This window comes from Carcharhinus amblyrhynchos, chromosome 6 (assembly GCF_965287045.1).
Source record: "Carcharhinus amblyrhynchos chromosome 6, sCarAmb.v2.hapA, whole genome shotgun sequence".
NCBI classification, from domain to species: domain Eukaryota; kingdom Metazoa; phylum Chordata; class Chondrichthyes; order Carcharhiniformes; family Carcharhinidae; genus Carcharhinus; species Carcharhinus amblyrhynchos.
Window position 1 is genome coordinate 65,764,390 of NC_137329.1, and position 21,643 is coordinate 65,786,032.

At 44.0% G+C, this 21,643-nt stretch overlaps 1 protein-coding gene across 1 annotated transcript in view; it reads right to left on the bottom strand.

Annotated features, from left to right (window-relative positions):
* Window positions 1-21,643, bottom strand: part of madd (MAP-kinase activating death domain) — a 241,808-nt gene that overhangs the window by 26,319 nt on the left and 193,846 nt on the right. The window contains 2 exon segments of the mRNA XM_080190554.1: window positions 13,276-13,345; window positions 18,331-18,437. Of these exon segments, the coding sequence (XP_080046680.1) occupies window positions 13,276-13,345; window positions 18,331-18,437 (177 nt within the window).

Sequence of the window (21,643 nt, forward strand, 5' to 3'; positions counted from 1 at the left end):
ATCCGAAATGAAGCACTTGAAGAACACAGGGAACTTGAAGAACAGAGGGAAGTAGAAAAGAGCTCAAACATGGAGTTAGGAGGGCAAAAAGGGTCACAAAATGTCCTTGGCACACCGGATTAAGGAGAATCCCAAGGCATTTTATAAATGCATTAGGAACAAGAGGGTAGCTAGAGAAAGAGTTAGTCCACTCAACGACAAAGGAGGGAGACAAAAGATAAAATTGCTGCAACTCTAACAGAGGTCTTTGTTTCCTCGTTGGCCACTGTTAAGGTCCCAGAGGATTGAAGGATGGCCACTGTTGTCCCATTATTTAAGAAGGGTAGCAAAGTAACTCGGGTAATTATAGGCCAGTGAGCTTGACATCAGTGATAGTGATAGGAGATTCTTAGGAATAGGATCTATACACATTTGAAACTGAATGGTCTTGTTAGCGACAGACAGCATGATTTTGTATGAGGGAGGTCATGTCTGACTAATTTAATTGAGTTTTTTTGAGGTGGTGACAGAAATGATTGACGGGGGAAGGACTGTGTTGTCAACATGGACTTCAGTAAAGCATTTGATAACGTCCCTCATGGTAGGCTGGTGCAAAAGATTAAATCACATGGGATTAGATATAAATTAGCTAAACGGATTCGGAATGGCTTGGCCATAGAAGACAAAGGATAGCAGTGGAAGTGTTTTTCTGAATGAAGGTCTGTAACTAGTGATGTTCTGCAGGGATCAGTGCTGGGACCTCTGCTGTTTGTAATATATACAAATGACTTGAAAGTAAATGTAGCTGGTCTGATTAGCAAGTTTGCGGATGATACTAAGATCAGTGGAGTTGCAGATAATGATGAAGATTGTCAGAGAATACAGCAGGATATAGATATGCTGGAAAATTGGGCGGAAAATGGCAGATGGAATTTAATCTGGACAAATCCGAGATGATGCAGTTTAGTAGATCAACTTCAGGTGGGAACAATAAAATCAATGGCAGAACCATCAGAAGCATAGATGCACAGAGAGATCTGAGAGTACAGGTCCATAGATCCTTAAAAGTGGCAGTACAGGTGGAAAATGTGGTGAAGAAAGCATGTGGCATGCTTGCCTTCATCAGACAGGCACTGAATATAAAAGTTGGCAAATTATGATAGTTATATAAAATGTTGGTCAGGACACATTTGGAACAGTGTGTCCAATTCTGGTCACCACACTACCAGAAAGACGTGGAGGTTTTGGAGAGAGTACAGAAAAGGTTTACCAGGACGTTGCCTGGTATGAAGGATATGAGCTATGAGGAGAGATTGAATAAATTGGAATTGTTCTCTCTGGAAAGACAGAGGCTGAGGAGTGACATGATGGAAGTTTATAAAATTATGAGGGATATCGATACGGTAAACAGTTGTAAGATTTTTCCTAGGGCAGAAATGACAATTACAAAAGGACACAAATTCAAGATAAGGAGGGAAAGGTTCAGTGGAGGTGTGCGGGGGGGATGTTTTCTTTGGAATGCATTGCCAAATGAGGTTGTTGAGGCAGACACATTAATGACATTTAAAACTTATTTGGATAGACACACGAACAGGCGGGGAATACAGGGATACAGGCAATTGGTCTAGATAGGATAGCGTGATCAGCGCAAGCTTGGTGGGCCGAGGGCCTGTTCCTGTGCTGTACTGTTCCTTGAATGGGAGATACGATAGTTAAATTCTGTCAAAGGCGTACACAGTGTGTCCAAGTGGAACCAGGTCTCCACTGTAAAATAAAGATGGGGAACCAGCTAAGACCCAAAGGATTATGGGAAAATTTCCAAACAGATTTCACAGGACCTTTACCTAGGGTGAAAGCAAAAAACTGTTGTTTAGTTATCACTGATCAGTTTACCAGGTGGGTTGAAGCATTCCCATGTAGATATGCCACAGCCAAAACTGTAGCTTTGGTATAAGCAACTGAGATAATATCGAGGTGGGGAATGCCTTTTCAGTTAGACTCAGACCAGGGAACTCATTACATACGAAGAGTTTTAAGAGAAGTCTGCAGGTTGTTAGGGATAAGACAAAAATTCCACAAACCGTATCACTCACAGAGCTCAGGAATGGTGGAACGAATGAACAGAACATTGAAAAATTGTTTAGCCAAAGCCATTTGGATGAAGGAAACAACTGGGTACAGGCATTGCCTGCAATATTATTATGACAGAGAGAAACACTCCATCCTGACGAACAGGGTTAGCCTCTTTTGAACTGACAACTGGTAGGGCAATGCACCTCCCAGAGGATGTGATGATAGGAGGTGGAGAACTTGAAATTAGTAGAGAAGCAGTGTTCGAGTGTATGAGAATCTAGTGAATCATTTGTAATTCTCTTAAAAGACAACTGATCACTCAACAGCAGCATAGAGATTGGATGAAATTGGCAGAGGAAAACACTCCTAAATTACCTGCACCTGGACATAAAGCAATGGTACAACTTATGACAGACAAGAAAAGGTTAGGAACTTAATGGGAGGGGCCTTTCAAAATTGTTGTGACAGGACAAACATGTGCCTCAGTTGACGAGAAATAAGGTCCAAAAACCAGCCTCCCACCCTTTGACTTTAACTACATGTTCCACTGCCTCAGAGAGGCAGCCAGCATGATTGGGGATCCCACATGCCCTGGGTGTGATCTCTTCCATTTTCTTCACTGGGGGGCATGCAGGGGTCTGGGATCACACGTCATCAGTCTCGGGAGTAGTTTCTTCCCTGCTGCCATCAGATTTTTGAATGGACCTACCTCGCATTAAGTTGATTTTCTCTATACTCTGACTGTGGTGTTGTGTTGTGCGCTCTCTCTTTTTCTTCTCTATGTGTGGTATGCTTTGTCTGTATAGCACACAGGGGATGGTACTTTTTACTGTATATTAGTGTGTGTGACAATAAATCAAATCAACGATAGAAAGCGCAACTGAGAACCAAGCTGAAACTAGAAGGTCAGAGGCTAGTTGAAAAAGTAAGAGAAGAAAAGCAACTGGCAAGGCTAACAAAAAAAAGTCTTTTTACGGACATATAAATAAAAGGGCCGTTCAGGAACTAAAACAAGGTTTTACAAACGGGTATCGGGGACATGGTTGAGATATTAAGTGAATAATTTGCAGCTGCCATTACCAAGGAAAAGGATGCTACCCAAATAGAAGAAATTCAGTCACTAGAAGGGTTTAAGATTGGTACGTAGAAGGTATGGGACAGGCTGTCCACTTAATGTGGAAAGGCTCTGAGACCAGGTGAGATACATCCCTGGATACTGAGGGGAGTGAGAGTGGAAATTGGAAAGACCATAATTTTCAATTTTTCATTGACTCAGGTAGGTGCAGTGGCAGAGGACTGGAAAATTGCAAACATTACTCCCTTGAGTAATGTTATAGCTCATGGAATGAAAGGGACAGCAGCATTACTTAATGGTTAGACCTCATAGTCAAGGATCCTGGAGGGAGTGGTGACCAAAGTATGATAGAATTCAAAATTCAGTTTGGGGGTGAGAAAGTAGAATCCCACACTCATGTTCTGGAATTAAACAAAGGAAATTACATAGGCATGAGGACAGAATTGGCCTGAGTAGAGTGGGCAGGAAGACTAAAAGGTAGGGCAGCAGATGAGCAGTGGCAGTTGTTTAAGGAGATACTCAAGTTCTCACAACTAAAATATATCCCTGTGAGGAAGAAAGATGCTAAGGAGATGTAAAAAACCATCCATGGCTAAACAAGGAGGTTAAGGACAATATAGAACATAGAACACTACAGCACAAACAGGCCCTTCGGCCCACGAGTTGCGCCGATCACATCAACACCTACCAATCTATAGACCTATCTATAACCCCCAATCCCATAAAACCCCATATACTCATCCAGAAGTCTTTTAAAAGACCCCAGCGAGTTCGCCTCCACCATCACTGACGGCAGCCGATTCCATTCACTCACCACCCTCTGAGTGAAAAACTTACCCCTAACATCACTTCTGTACTTTCCTCCCCGCACCTTAAATCTGTGTCCTCTCGTAGCGACCATTTCAACCCGGGGAAATAGCCTCTGAGAATCCACCCTATCTATTCCTCTCAACATTTTATAAACCTCTATCAGGTCGCCTCTCAACCTTCGTCTCTCCAGGGAAAAGAGACTCAGCTCCCTCAACCTAACTTCATAAGGCATGCCTCCCAGTCCAGGCAACATCCTTGTAAATCTCCTCCGTACCCTTTCAATAGCTTCTACGTCTTTCCTATAGTGAGGCGACCAGAACTGCGCACAGTACTCCAAATGAGGCCTGACAAGGGTCTTATAAAGTTGCAGCATTACCTCCCGACTCCTAAACTCAATCCCTCGATTAATGAAGGCCAGTACACCATATGCCTTCTTGACCACCTCTTCCACCTGCGAGGCCAATTTAAGAGTCCTGTGGACCTGGACCCCAAGATCCTTATAAAAACAAAAACTAAGGTATGCCATATTGCATAGGCCAGTGACAGGCTGGAAGACTGGGAAACTTTCAAACAAACAAAGGGATGCTAAAAAAAGTAATAAAAAGAGCTTACAAAAAAACGAGCGCAAAATACCAAGAAGGATAGCAAAAGCTTCTATAGGTATATAAAAGAGTTGCTAGGGGTGAATGTTGGTCCCTCGGAAGACGAAACAGGAGAGTTAATAGTGGGGAAAACTGAAATGGCGGAGGGGCTAAATCAATACTTTGTCTCAGTTTTCACGGTGAAGGACACTAGTACCATTCCTATAAGAATAGGCAAGTCAGAGATAACAGAAAGGGTAAAACTTGGAGCAATTATCAATAGGGAAAAGATACTCAGCAAACTATTGGGATTGAGGGCAGATAAGTCCCCCGGGCCTGACTGCCTACATCGTAAGGTATTAAAGGAAGTGGCAGCAGATCTAATGGATCCATTGGTTATAATATTCTAAAATTTCCTAAACACAAGAATTGAAAAATGCTAATGTAACACCTTTATTTTGAAAGGGAAGGAGACAAAATATGGGAAATTACAGACCCGTTAGTTTAATATTTGTTGTTGGGTAAGTGTTAGAATCAATCATCAAGGAAGCAATATCAGGACATTTGGAAAGTCAAAACACTATCCATCAGAGTCAGCATGGTGTTATGAAGGGCAAATCATGTTTGACTAATTTGATAGAGTTCTTCAAAGATGTAAGAAGCAAAATGGATAATGCAGATCTTGTAGATGTAGTATAACTGGACCTCCGGAAGATATTTGATAGGGTGCCGCACAAAAGGTTAATTCACAAGGTCAGATCACATGGGATTAGGAGTAATTTATTAGCTTGGATAGGTGACTGGCTGATAGACAGAAGACGATGTCAGGATAAATGATTTTCTTTCTGGATGGAAGGAAGTAACTAGTCGGGTATGACAGGATTTGGTCCTTGGGCCCCAGCTATTTACAATTTATGTTAATGATACGGGGATAGAAGGCTCTATAGTCAAATTTGCAGATGACACAAAATAGGCAGGACAGTAAGTTGCAATGAAGAAATAAGAAAGTTACAATTGGATATTGATAGGTCAAGCGAGTGGGCCAAAATGAGGCAGAAAGGAGTTTAACGTGGTTAAGTGAGAGGTAATGCACTTTGGTCAGAAAAATGGGAAGGCGACTTAGTTTATTTATTTGTTAGTCACAAGTAGGTTTACATTCACACTGTAATGAAGTTACTCTGAAAATCCCCTAATTGCCAAACTCCAGTGTTGGCTCGGGTACATTGAGGGAGAATTTACCACGGGCAATTCATCTAACCTGCACATCTCTGTTCTGTGGGAGGACACAGTAAAAAGTCTGACAACACCAGGTTTTAGTCCAACCGATTTATTTGATAATATGATAAATCGGTTGGACTAAAACCTGGTGTAGTCAGACTTTTTACTGTGTTTACGCCAGTCCAACGCCGGCATATCCACATCATGACTACTGTGGGAGGACACCAGAGCACCTGGAGGAAACCCACTCAGACACAGGGAGGATATGTAAATTCCACAGACAGTGAAACAAATCCGGGTCTCTGGCACTGTGAGACAACACTGTCACTGTGCCACCCTTATTATCTAAGTGGGAAGAGACTAAAGGGTGCTCCGGTGCAGAGGGATCTGGATGTCCTCTTCCATGAGTCACAGAAAACAAGCATGCAAGTACAGCAGATAATAAAGAAAGCAAATGGAACGTTGACATTTACAGCTAAAGAAATAGAATATAAAGGGAAGGGAGTACTGTTGTAGCTATACAAGGCATTGGTGAGCCCGCACCTGGAGTATAATGCACAGTTTTGGTCTCCTTTGAGGGAAGATGTAGTAACATTGCCGACAGTTCAGAGGTTTACTGGGTTGATTCTAGAGATGAGGGGTTTGTCATAGAATCATAGAGCCCTACAGTGCGGAAAGAGGCCCTTTGGCCCATCGAGTCTGCACCGACCACAATCCCACCCAGGCCCTACCCACATATCCCTACATATTTTACCCCAAATCCCTCTAACCTAAGCATCCTAGTATACTAAGAGGCAATTTTTTTAAGCATGGCCAATCAACCTAACCCACACATCTTTGGACTGTGGGAGGAAACCAGAGCACCCAGAGGAAACCCACGCAGACACGAGGAGAATGTGCAAACTCCACACAGTGACCCAAGCAGGGAATCAAACCCAGGTCCCTGGAGCTGTGAAGCAGCAGTGCTAACCACCGTGCTACTGTGCTGCCCATATGAAGAGCGATTGAACAGTTTAGGTCTATACGCTCTAGAATTTAGAAGAAAAGGTATGGATAAAGTAGACGTGGAGAGGACGTTTCTTCTTGTGGGGCATTCTAGGTCGAGAGGTCATCGTCTTAGGATAAGGGGTAGCCAATTTAAAACAATTGAAGACAATCTACTTCTCCCAAAGAGTAGTGAATCTGTGGAATTTGCTGCCCCCAGTGGATGGACAGTGAGTAAATGTGAGGAGTTAGACATTTTTAATTGGTTATGGGGAGCATATCAGCCATGATCAAATGGTGGAGCAGACTCAATGGGCCGAATGACCTAATTCTGCTCTTATATGTTATGAACTTATGACACAGCTGACACAACTAAAACCAAATCCTAGAGGGCACACCAGCACTCAACAAAATTGTCCCAGGGAATGGATAACCTTGCAGAACATAGAATTAATATGGCTTCAGTAGCCACATTACTGATGAAAGGGTTAACTGGATTTTCTGACAAAATTGTTAGATTTAGCCAAATCAGGGCACTGTAAGCAGATTAATGTTAGAATAAGGAAAAATTGAATAATTTAGTTATCATATTACTGTGGGCCACTCTGTTTTTACTTACAGGACATTATGTGCGTGAAGTTCCTGTGGTATCCTCCTAATCTGACGGAAGAAGGAACATTGACCAACAATCAAGCTCCAAGGATGATTGTCAAGCTAGAAAACTCAAAATTAAAGGCAATGAAATTATAGCGTGGTTGTGTAAATGAATATTTATCTTTCTTAAGATTAACAAGCAAGCAGGAGACACAAGAAGAGAATATTGGAATTATCAATTGAAAATTATCAAAATGATTGTAAACTTTGTGTTCTTTTATTGTTGAGTTTACTCTAATCGATCGACAGTCCATCAAGAACTGCATATGGCATACACTCGTTGAAACTGCTGATATATGTAAATGTTGAGTATTCATTCCTATAAATGCTGTGGAAGGGATATTTTTGCATCCAATACCTTTATCATGACAGATTTAATTATGACAGATCAGTTTGAGGTCACAGGGTAAGTGCAATAGGTTTTCCTAGGGAATGTGACAGAGTAGATTTTTATAGAAATAGATCCTGTACAGATGGGCCGAGTCACATGAATAGGCATTCAATCATCTTCAACACATCCAGTCCAACCTCCAGCCTTACTTTAAATGGAGCAGAATCAGGGCCACAAGAAATGCTGTGTGTTGTGAATAAAAGAGGCCCTGGAGAGAACTTGGGCACCAGCAAATGTCAACACTCAATAGATGTAACCAAAATTGTCAAATTTGTTTGAATCCACCCAGTAATGATCAATCTTGCAATATTCCATATTGCTTCAAAGGAGAACACACGTATCCAACTCAGAATAGAACTTATTGGATTTGTGGAAGTAAGATATATCTGTGATTGCCTTTCGGCTGGAAGGGGTCATGTTACTTTGGATATGTAGCCCCACATATTTATCATACTTACCAGCTTCCAACTAGTAGAAAATGACGCACCCTTGTGGGATTAGACAATTTCCTTGGTATAATGATGCCCAGTATGTATATATAAAGACTATCCATCAAGACTGAAGCCATTGTGTCGATTTGGAACGAGTTACTAATGATACTGCTACAGCCCTTATGGAGATCAGTGACGAGATGGTTGCAACGCATACTGTTGTGCTACAGAATCGGATGACATTATTGTTCATCTTGGCAGCTAGGGGTGAAACGTGCTTAATTGGGTCAAAATATTGCACATACATCCCGTACACTTCGGAGAACATAACTAATTTGGTTACACACATTCGGAAGGAGGTCGAGAAACTTAAACAACCAACATCTTTTTCTCTGTGGAATTGAGAAACTGGCTGAACGGGGTCACTAGGGACAAGTACAGTGCAGAAGATTGTGCTTTTCTTCATTTTTATTCTAATAATCATTGTGATTGTGCAGATGTTCAAATTATGATTTTTAGCATTAATGAGGATTAAGACTCAGATGCAATTACATTCAATCAACATGGAAATAGTGATGACAATCAAGGATGAGTGGGGAGAAATTAAGAAACCAATCACTTTTTAGGATTTAGGTTAATATTTATTAACTTCGAACTGGGCTAGCCAGTGGCCAGGAGAGAGGGTTGAAGAGGATTTCCAACCAGCTAATAAAATTCATAGGCAGAGTGCAATCTTTCAGAAGACAAGGGATCAATAAAGAGTTAAATGATTATTAGACAAGCTAACACTAACGGTTTACACATATGTGATGCTGTAAGTAAATCTGAACAAGTCGGTTATGATTTTAAAACATAGATGTGGATATTTTAAATGCTTTTTAAATGTATTGTTCATTTTAGCCAAACAAAGTTACCGAAAGGCATGATGGTAAATGTCATCAGTTCAAAGCCAGAGGTCTAGGAACCAGTAGTCAGCAGTAGTCATATTGGGTATTCCTATGAGGGGACATACCTTTCAACATTAATGAATACAGACATTCACTGCTCAGATACAAGGATAGATATGCCGCTGGATGTAGGAGCACATATTTATTCAACTTGACAGTAAGCCAGTGGGAATGTTCACTTTAGTAGTGTTTGCCACTACCAGGCAACAGGGCTGTAGTTAGAGCTAAGAAGGGAGGCGATGTCCGGACTTGAAGGATGAATAAAATATCACCACGCTATCAAATATCATATGGTTGGCTGAGGTACTTGACAGAGATACATAATGACACATGACTACTCAATGAAACTGATTTTAAGCTAATGACAGAATTATTTATTAGGAAAACTATACTTGATTTGTACTTGACTATGTACTTCAGATCTTCCGGACTGATTCTATAGCTCTGTTCCCAGAGTTGTTTAACCCTTTGGACGTCTATGGTTGGTTGTATGTTTGTTTTGTTCGTTCTATGTAAAATAAATTTGTTAGGTTTTTGCACAGAGAACTTTGCGAGTTTTGAACTGTCTAAGTTAAGACACAATTGGCCACCTTCAAACTTCCCCACAACAGACCAGTAGAGTGGACAAGGGTGAGCCAGTGGAGAGTGCTGTGCAACTGGACTTTCAAAAGGCTTCTGACATGGTCGCACACAAGAGATTAGTGAGCAAAATTAAAGCTCATGGTATTGGAGGTAAGGTATTGACGTGGATAGACAACCGGTTGGCAGACAAAAAGCGTAGAGTGGAAATAAATGGCCCTTTTCAAAGTGGCAGGCAGTGATTAGTGGTGTACCATACAGATCAGCGCTGGGACCCCAGCAGTTCACAATATACATAATGATTTGGATTAAGGAATTGAATGCAATATCTCCAAATTTGCAGATAACATGAAGTTGGGGGCAATGTGTGCTATAAGGAGGAAACTAAGAGGCTGAAGAGTGACTTGGACAGGCTGTCTGAGTGGGCAAATACTTGACAAATGTGATATAATGTAGATAAATGTAAGGTTATCCACTTTTTTGGCAAAAACAGAAAGGAAGATTATTATCTGAATGGTGGCAATTAAGGAAGAGGATAAGTGCACTGTAACCTGGGTTTCATGGTGGAACAGTCGCTGAAGACTGGCATATGGTACAGCAGATGGTGAGCCTCTGGCTCTGATCTTCAGGTCGTCGTTGGTCTCGGGTATAGTACCGGAAGATTGGAGGATAGCGAATGTTGTCCCATTGTTTAAGAAGGGGAACAGAGACTTCCCCGGGAATTATAGACCGGTGAGTCTTACTTCTGTTGTGGGCAAGGTTTTAGAAAAAATTATTAGGGATAGGATTTATAGTTATTTGGAGAGTAATGAATTGATTGGAGATAGTCAGCATGGTTTTGTAGCGGGTAGGTCGTGCCTTACTAACCTTATTGAGTTTTTTGAGAAAGTGACCAAAGAGGTGGATGGGGGCAAGGCAGTTGACGTGGTATATATGGATTTTAGTAAGGCGTTTGATAAGGTTCACCGTGGTAGGCTTCTGCAGAAAATGCAGATGTATGGGATTGAGGGTAATCTAGGAAATTGGATCAGGAATTGGCTAGCAGATAGGAGACAGAGGGTGATGGTTGATGGTAAATATTCGTCATGGAGTTCAGTTACGAGTGGTGTGCCTCAGGGATCTGTTTTGGGGCCACTGCTGTTTGTAATTTTTATTAATGATCTGGATGAGGGTATAGTTGGGTGGATTAGTAAATTTGCTGATGACACCAAAGTCGGAGGTGTGGTAGATTGTGAGGAAGGGTGTCGTAGTTTGCAGGGTGACTTAGACAGGTTGCAGAGCTGGGCCGAGAGGTGGCAGATGGAGTTTAATGCGGAGAAGTGTGAGGTAATTCACTTTGGTAGGAATAACAGATGTGTCGAGTATAGGGCTAACGGGAGGACTCTGAATAGTGTGGATGAACAGTGGGATCTAGGTGTATGTGTACATAGATCCCTGAAAGTAGGGAATCAAGTAGATAAGGTTGTTAAGAAGGCATACGGTGTCTTGGCGTTTATTGGTAGGGGATTGAATTTAGGGGTCGCAGCGTCATGTTGCAACTGTACACAACTCTGGTGCGGCCGCACTTGGAGTATTGTGTACAGTTCTGGTCCCCACATTATAGGAAGGATGTGGAGGCTTTGGAGAGGGTGCAGAGGAGGTTTACCAGGATGTTGCCTGGTATGGAGGGGAGGTCCTATGAGGAGAGACTGAGCGATTTGGGGTTGTTTTCGCTAGAAAGAAGGCGGCTAAGAGGGGATCTTATTGAAACATATAAGATGATTAGAGGTTTAGATAGGGTGGATAGTGATAGCCTTTTTCCTCGGATGGAGAAAGCTAGCACGAGGGAGCATGGCTTTAAATTAAGGGGGGGTAGTTATAGGACAGATGTCAGGGGTAAGTTCTTTACCCAGAGGGTGGTGAGGGATTGGAATGCCCTGCCTGCTGCAGTTGTAAATGCGTCTAGTTTGGGGGCGTTTAAGAGATCCGTGGATAGGTTTATGGATGAAAAGGGATTGGTTTAGGTTAGAGGGTCATTGTTTTTTAACTGGTCGGCGCAACATCGTGGGCTGAAGGGCCTGTTCTGCGCTGTAATGTTCTATGTTCTATGAAAGCTAATGGCATGCTGGCCTTCATAGCAAGAGGATTTGAGTGCAAGAGTAGGATGCCTTGCTGCAGTTATATAGGGCCTTGATAAGGCCATACATTGAGCATTGTGTGCAGTTTGGTCTCCTAGTCGAAGGAAGGACATTCTTGTTATTGAAAGAGCCAAGCGAAGGTTCACCAGACTGATTCCCAGAATGACAGGACTAACATACGAAGAAAGATTGGATAAACTGGGCTGATAGTCATTGGAATTTAGAAGAATGATAGGGGATCTCATAGAAACATATAAAATCCTGATGGGACTGCACAAGCTATATGCGGGAAGTCTAGACTAGGGGTGACAGTCTAAGAGTAAGGAGTAAGCCATTTAGGACTGAGATAAGATAGAACTTTTTCACTCAGAGTTGTGAACTTGTGGAATTCTCTACCACAGAAAACTTTTGCAGCCAGTTTATTAGATATGCTCAAGAGGGATCAAGGGTTATGCAGAGAAAGCAAGAGTGGGATACAAAGTGCATGACCAACCATGATCATATTGAATGGCGGTGCAGGCTCGAAGGACCAAATGGCCTACTCATGCATCTATGTTTCAACACCCTCAGTCACTGGGTGGTACAGCACTCCCCCCTCAATATTACAACACCATCAATCACTGGCGGAATACAGCACTGTCTCCTTAATATTACAACACTCTCCATCGCTGGGTAATTGTTTTAAAATTTACTAATCAGTGTCACAAGTAGACTTACATTAAAATTACAATGCAGTTACTGTGAAAATCCCCTAGTTGGCACACTCCAGCACCTATTTGGGTAACCTGAGGGAGAATTGAACACTGCCCTAACCAGCACATCTTTCAGACTGTGGGAGGAAACCAGAGCACCCAGAAGAAACCCACTCAGACACAGGGAGAATGTACAGAGTGACCCAAGCTAGCAATCAAACCCAGGTCCCTGGCACTGAGAGCAGCAATGCCAACCATTGTGTAGAGCACTTTCTCCTCAATATTACAACATCCTCAGTCACTGGGCAATACAGCACTCACTATTATAACACCCTCAGCCTCTGGAGGAATACAGCACAATCCTTCCTATATTACAACACCCTCAGTCACTGGGATGACACTGAGAAAATGTAGATCTCAGACCTGACCTGGTATAACCTGGTACAAGTTTTTGTCCTCAGTCCCTGCTCCTTGCATCATTGTTTCCACGGCCTGTTTGAAACATCAAACTAACAAAATGGCTTCAACTCATGACAACTATCAGCTGTAAGGACCACTGAACACTGAATAAATGCCTCAGAGGTACTGAACTCTGGCTTTCCACCCATTTCCCAGTGCGCCCTTAGTGTGTCCTCTCCTGGCCTGTTCACACCCACCCACAAAGCCGGTGAGGGAGTGTCTCCATTAGTGAGGTTTGAGCGATGCTCGTGCCTAGCACACAGCCAATATTAAGTGTTTAATTACCAAATTCCTCCAGGACAAAGACTCCTTTGACTGTATTGCACTTTTTAATGTGACTCAGTTCAATGAAAACCTGAAAAGAAACAAAAAGAAAACATTATCAGCCAAGACAGAAAACTAAAAGCCCGTGAAAAAAGATCAAAATGTTGAATGTCATTGCAAGTCTAGCAAAGAGCATGTAATAAATAAAGATATAAATCCCACAATCTGCCACAAAGCAAAACTAAAAGAATGAGAAATTATTGCGAAGAAGCAAAGACAGCAGTAGACTAGTACCTTCCACTCCTTGCAGGAGGAGAAAGCATGGAAGAGAAATGGTCGGAATTAATATTGGGCACATCAAGGAGACACTCATCCCTCACGCACCACTCGCCCACTTCCCGTTTCTGCTCGTGCGCAGACTGGATCAAGATTATTTGATCACCTCGAGGATGATGGGCCACGCAGTCACACCACTTCCTTTCTCATTTGTATACAGTTCCTGCTAACAGTTCAATGCATGACTACATATGGTCTGAATATCCATTCACAACTCTGCACAAATCCTCCTAAACTCTACACCAAATCTAACAGTACTGAGAGCAAACTTCAAAGATCTCACATATAACAACAGGCCCTGCTCTCTTCGAAACAGTGTTCCAGCACACACAAGTCACTCAGCCCATTAAACTGTGTTGCTGTTACTCGAGACATCATCTATCTAATTTCATCACAGGAACTGGATTAGACCATTCAATTAGATCCTGCTCGATGCACACCAAACTCCAGCTTTTTACCCATTCCTTTGTTAAAATCTAAAAACCCAGCAATCTTAATTCTATAAAGCTCTACTATCTTTGCCTATAGAAGTATTTCCTCATTTCACTTGCAATAAATAGGGCTCCAACTTTGATACAATGTTCCTTAGCTCAAGATTCCCACTCACTCCTTAATATCCCACCTAGTCCCATATCTTATCCTTAATATCTCACCCAGTCTGAGACACCCCCACCCCCACACACACAACTGACTCCCACTCACTCCTTTAAGACCTCACCTAATTGACACTGTCTATACTTCTGACTGCCTCGGCAAAGCAACCAGCATAATTAAGGACCCCATGCACCTCAGACATTCTCTCTTCCACCTTCTTCCTTCAGGAAAAAGATACAAAAGTCTGAAGTGACATACCAATCAACTCGAAAACAGCTTTTTCCCTACAGCTGTCAGAATTTTGAATGGATTTACCTTGCATTAAGTTGATCTTTCTCTGCACCCTAGCTATGACTGCAACACGACATTCTGCATCTCTCGTTTCCTTCTCTATGAATGGTATGTTTCATCTGTATAGCGCGCAAGAAGCAATGCTTTTCACTGTATTTCAATACATGTGACAGTAATAAATTAAATTATTCCAACTCTTGCATTTCTCCATTTACTTTAATCTTCCACTGAATCTAATGCTAACCTAATACCTAATAATCTCCCACTCAGCCTAACTACTCTCCGGTTCATAGCTGATGCCTGAAGGTATTTGATCTATTTTATTTCCATTCTCCTGCCAAACTTGTTCAAACCCCACTTGGTTTGTCACCCTGATGCTCACATCCCACAGCCTTTAATAAATCCCGCACCCCAAACCCTTTCACATTTCATTTCCAATCTCATTCTGCCAATCCCAGTACTCTCACAAATTGGCCTCTGGCAACTTCATGTTATATGAAATGATTAATTCCACTTCATTAAAAATAAGCAGGAGATTCCATCTTCACAAACTGCCACATTTATCCTAATGAACTATTTAAATTGGTGGTGCCTCTTTGATTGTTGATAGATTATTCTGCAATTCTGAGTTTTTCAGCTGTCATCTTAGCAAACACCTAGTCATGCGCCATGTACAGGTCCTCCAGTGAAGCCTTGCCCTAATATCATGGGAGCCTGTACATCTGACTATTAGCCTGGATAGAGAAATCACATTCATCATACATTAACAAGCAAACCTGAAACACCCAATGTCCTGAGTAAGCACAGATCATAAACAACACCCTGTGCCAGATATACATAATGTGGAGATGCCGGCACTGGACTGGGGTAAACATAGTAAGAAGTCTCACAACACCAGGTTAAAGTCCAACAGATTTATTTGATAGCAAACGCCACTAGCTTTTGGGCCTTTGCCCCTTCGTCAGATGAGTGAGAAGTTCTGATCATAAACAGAGAATATAAAGGCTCACACTCAGTTTACAGAATACTGATTAGAATGCGAGTCTTTACAGCTAATCAAATCTTAAAGGTGTAGACAATGTGAGTGGAAATAGCATTAAACATAGGCTAAAGAGATATGTATTGTCTTCAGACAGGACAGTAAGTGAGATATTGCAAGTCCAGGCAAGTCATGGGAGTTACAAATAGTGTGACATGAACCCAAGATCCCGGTTGAGGCCGTCCTCATGTGAGCGGAACTTGGCTATCAGCTCAGCGACTCTGCGCTGTCGTGTGCCATGAAGGCCGTCTTGGAGAACATTTACCTGAAGATCAGAGGCTGAATGCCCATAGCCGCTGAAGTGTTCGCCAAAAGGAAGAGAACAGTCTTGCCTGGTAATTGTCGAGCGGCGTTCATTCATCTGGTGTTGTAGCATCTGCATGGTCTGCCCAATGTACCATGCCTCGGGACATCCTTTCCTGCAACGTATCAGGTAGACAATGTTGGCCGAGTTGCAAGAGTATGCACCATGTACCTGTTGAATGGTGTTCTCACGTGTGATGATGGCATCCGTGTCGATGATCCGGCATGTCTTGCAGAGGTTGCTGTGGCAGGGTTGTGTGGTGTCGTGATCACTGTTCTCCGGAAGGCTGGGTAGTTTGCTGCAGACAGTGGTCTGTTTGAGGCTGTGCAGTTGTTTGAAGGCAAGAAGTGGGGATGTGGAGATGGCCTTGGCGACATGTTCTTCTTTATCAATGACATGTTGAAGACTCCGGAGAAGATGTCGTAGCTTCTCCACTCTGGGGAAGTACTGGAATACGAAGGGTACTCTGTCCACTGTGTCCTGTGTTTGTCTTCTGAGGAGGTGGGTGCGGTTTTTCGCTGTTGTTCGTCAGAACCATCGATCGATAAGTCGAGCGCCATATCCTGTTCTTATGAGGGCATCTTTCAGCATCTGGAGGTATCTGTTGCAATCCACCTCATCTGAGCAAATCCTGTGTATATGGAGAGCTTGTCCGTAGGGGATGGCTTCTTTAAAGTGTTTAGTGTGGAAGGTGGAGATGTGGAGCATTGTGAGGTTATCTGTGGGCTTGCAGTACAGTGAGGTGCTGAGGTGACCGTTCTTAATGGAGATGCGTGTCCAAGAATGCAACTGCTTAAAGACTCGCATTCTAATCAGTATTCTGTAAACTGAGTGTGTGCCTTTCTACACCCTGTTTGTGATCAGAACACCCACTCACCTGACGAAGGGGCAAAGTCCCAAAAGCTAGCGGCGTCTGCTACCAAACAAACCTGTTGGACTTTAACCAGATATACATAGTCAGTGATACACAACCAAGAGTGACTAGTATGTAGGACCGTCCCTCAAAAATAACCCCAGTCATCGCACTCCCCATTGCACTCCACCCCTTCCCACCCCACTGAACACCTTCCACCCATACCCACTCCACTGACCCCCCCCACACCTGCCCTCCCCACTGACCTCCCCCACCCCACTGACCTCCCCCACCCCTGCCCACCCCACTGACACCCCCCACCCCTGCCCACCCCACTGACACCCCCCACCCCTGCCCACCCCACTGACCCCCCCCAACCCCGATCCACCCCACTGACTCCACCACCCCTACCCATCCCACTGACTTCCCCACCCCTACCCACCCCACTGACTTCCCCACCCCTACCCACCCCACTGACTTCCCCACCCCTACCCACCCCACTGACTCCCATCCATACCCACCCCCACTTTCTTCACCCACCCTTACGCATCCCAATTGCTCATACCCATCGACTCCTCCACCTGCATCCACCGCCCCTTTGTCCATAACCCCCACCAATACCCATGCCACCACCCACTACCTGTGTCCACCCCCATCTACTCATTGATTCCCCATCCATACCCACCACCCACCCCACTGTCCGGATGCACCCCTGATCCGTATCCATTGATTCCCCCCGGCTGCCCATCTCCAACTGTCCCTGCTTGAATCGACTGCCTCCCAACCTCAACTTGTATCCACTTCCCATACCCAAATTCACCAGTTACATCAACAGCACTTTTCTCAACCCGCTCTGCACCCCTCACCCTTATTCCACCTCCAACATCCCACCCTTTGGGGACTGGAACAGGAAAGCTGGCAGGAGCTGCTAGGTTTACAGGAAGCTGTGGCGTGGAGCTTGATTACGGGGTCCCCAACTCGTTCCAGACTGCTGTCCGACTGGTGATCCTTATACACACCTGGCTCCACAGAGAGCTCAGGTGGAAGGAAGTCAGTCAGTTTAGGATACATACATGCACATGTGTATGAGAGAAGTGAAGGATGGAAAGGGGGTGGAGTGGGTGGGGGGGGGGGAGAAAGATTCGGATTTGAACCTCCAAGAGCTGTGAGCTCCCTCTCCAGGCAGCATAGGATCAATACACAGCAATATCATGGCCACTGAGAGAGGAGCCGGGCACCAAAGTCAGCTGGAAGCTGCCAGCAGAGGTTTGATGGAAGCTTACAGTTAAGGACCGCGACTTGAGAGTGCAGAACAAACAGATCCTTTACCTTGGCTGTATATTTGAAGAAGAAACTTACCCTTTCATCAATTTAAAGACTGTAAAGAAATAAGTAAATCAACCAAGAACATTGAACAAGCAAAGGAGCTTAAGCCTACAGGCTAGCCCAGTGGTAAATCAAACATGCAGACACACACAGCACACTAAAATCACAGCACCGCAATGTCAAAACCTCTTCTGTACTCGTACAGCAACAGAAATCAAAAAGGGAACAACACCGAGCAAATGAAACTGATCACGGACAAATGCTCCGTCACCCGGATGAAGCCTCAAGCTGGTTCCCCACCTCCCCTGCCCCTCTCGCAGTCAACCCCCCTACCTGGCTCTGCATAAACTTCAGATTGATCCCTTCCAGGGTCACTTGCAGCAAGCCACCATCACCTGTCTTCATATCCTGAACTGGGAACTCGCCTCCAAGCTCAGGACCTGCATTGAAACACCACAAGGAGAGCAGTGAGATGGACAGCTCAAAGCACAATAAGTAAGAACCAAGTCAAATTCTACCCTACACTTAACCTGAGGATGTCACAGCACACTTTACAGTCAAAGAAGAACATCTGAAATGTAGACACAGAAGAACATAAGAAATAGGAGCAGGGGACCACCATTCAGCCCCCCACACCTGCTCAACCATTCAAATAGATCCGAGCTGGTCTCCTCCTCAACTCACCTGGTCACCATATCCTTTGATGTCTTTAATAACTAGAAATCTATCAACCTCATTCTTGAATGTACACACTGACTGAGCCGCCACAGCTTCCTGGGTAGAGAATTCCGAAGCTTTACCACCCTTTGAGTGAAGAAATTCCTCCTTATCTCAGTCTGACATGACCTTTCCCCTATTCTGCGACTGCGTCCACATCCCCCCCTGCAGCCAGCAAGCTACCCTGTCTACCGTGGGTCTACAGGGTCTACCCTGTTGAGCCCTGTAAGAATTTTTTAAGTTTCAATGAGGTTGCCTCTCATTCTTCTAAACTTTAAAGAATACAGACCCAGACTCCTCAATTCCCCCTCATACAACAATCCTGCCATTCCAGGAATCAGTCTGGTGAACCTTTATTGCATTCCTCTATGGAGAGTATATCCTCCTTTAGTTAAGGAGATCAAAAGTGTACACATACTCCAGAAGTGTTCTCACCATGGCTCTATACAAGCTATCTTTATTCCTTTCAAATCCTCTTGCAATAAAGACCAATGTCACATTTGTCTTCCAAACTGCTTGCTGCACCTGCGTGTTAGTGACTCATGAACAAGAGCACCCAGGTCTCTTGGGACATCAACTCTTCCCAGTTTCTCTACATTGAAAAGATGCTCTGCATTTCTGTTTTTCCTGTCAAAATGGATCACCTCATTTCCCGCTCACACAGCCTCTCCAAATTTCTTTGCATTCCCCTTGCAACTAACATTTTTACCTAGTTTTGTCTCATCTGCAAAATTGAAAACATTACATTTAATCCCTACATCCAAATCATTGATAGAGATTGTGAATACAAGGGGCCCAAGCACTGATCATTATGGTACCCTATCAGCCATAGCCTGCCAACCTGAAAATATCCCATTTATTCCTACTCTGCTCTCTGTCCATTAATTAGTTCTTGATCCATGCCAGTTTAGTCCCCAAATTCCACGTGTTCCAATTTAGTTTACCAACTACTTGTGTGGGACCTCATGAAAAACTTTGTGAAAATCTAGACATACTACATACACCAATTCCCCCTCATCTATTCTGCGAATAATTCTCAAAAATACCAACACGTTTGTTAAACATGATTTCCCTTTTATAAACCCATGTTGACTCTGTCCAATGGTATGATTATCTTGTTACTACATCTTTTATTATAGATGCTGACCCTGTGACAGCGCAGCACTCCCTCAGTGCTGACCCTCCGACAGCACAGCACTCCCTCAGTGCTGACCCTCCGACAGCGCAGCACTCCCTCAGTGCTGACCCTCCGACAGCGCAGCACTCCCTCAGTGCTGACCCTCCGACAGCGCAGCACTCCCTCAGTGCTGACCCTCCGACAGCGCAGCACTCCCTCAGTGCTGACCCTCCGACAGCGCAGCACTCGCTCAGTGCTGACCCTCCGACAGCGCAGCACTCGCTCAGTGCTGACCCTCCGACAGCGCAGCACTCCCTCAGTGCTGACCCTCCGACAGCGCAGCACTCCCTCAGTGCTGACCCTCCGACAGCGCAGCACTCGCTCAGTGCTAACCCTCCGACAGCGCAGCACTCGCTCAGTGCTGACCCTCCGACAGCGCAGCACTCGCTCAGTGCTGACCCTCCGACAGCGCAGCACTCGCTCAGTGCTGACCCTCCGACAGCGCAGCATTCCCTCGGTGCTGACCCTCCGACAGCGCAATTCTCAGTGCTGACCCTCTGACAGCGCAGCATTCCCTCAGTATTGGGCACTAAGTACCAGCTAATGAACTAACGGTAAGGGATGTCAAGTTGACTCATATGACTCAATTCAATATTAGGCTCAAGAGGGAGAAGGGCGAGTGACGAAACAATATATGCAAGGATGACGTTGAAGGTAGACTGAATGGAACTGTTAATGGGTGAAACTACAGAGGAACAATAGGAGGTTGGTATTTGATTAGAAGGCCCCTAGACAACAAGGAGGTCTGTTGTACAACTTCGGTGTCCTCCTTTTAGTTTTATACCTCTCATTCTCTCTTGTTGACCAAAGTGTAAAGATCCCATGGTCTGGGGGACATAAAGAATTGCGTCAAAATACTAATAAAATCTTAAGAATTGCAAAAAAGCTCAAGGATAAACTTGAAGGATATAAAGGATAACAAACAGCTGAAGAGAAAGAAGGTGATTCAGGGTAATGTGAAGGTCCCTTGATAGTCAGATGCACGTGTTCTAAATCACTACTTTCCACCAGCATTGAGATGAGAGGATGAATTTAATTCATTACGTCAGTTTCTGCAATATCAGTTGGCAGTCTATGGGATTGCAGGATGTTTCAATGCTGTTACAGTAACGAGGGTGGGACGCAATCCAAGAGTGTTGACAGACCAGTGAGTCTAACCTCAGTGGTTGGTAAGTTGATGGAGAAGATCCTGAGAGACAGGGTTTATGAACATTTGGAGAGATACAATATGATTAAGAATAGTCAGCATGGCTTTGTCAAAGGCAGATCATGCCTTACGATCCTGACTGAATTTTTTGAAAATGGACTAAACACATTGATGAAGGAAGAGCAGTAGATGTAGTATATATGGACTTCAACAAGGCATTTGATAAGGTGCCCCATGCAAGGCTTATTGAGAAAGGGAGGGGGCATGGGGTCCAAAGGGACATTGCTTTGTGGATCCAGAACTGGCTTGCCCACAGAAGGCAAAGAGTGGTTGTAGATGGGTCATATTCTGCATGGAGGTTGGTCACCAGTGGACTGCCCCAAGGATCCGTTCTGGGACCCTTACTCTTTATGATTTTTATACATGACCTGGATGAGGAAGTGTAGGGATGTGTTAATAGAACATAGAACATAGAACATTACAGCGCAGAACAGGCCCTTCGGCCCACGATGTTGCGCCGACCAGTTACAAAAACAATGACCCACTAGCCTATACCAATCCCTTTTCGTCCATAAACCTATCCAGAGATCTCTTAAACGCCCCCA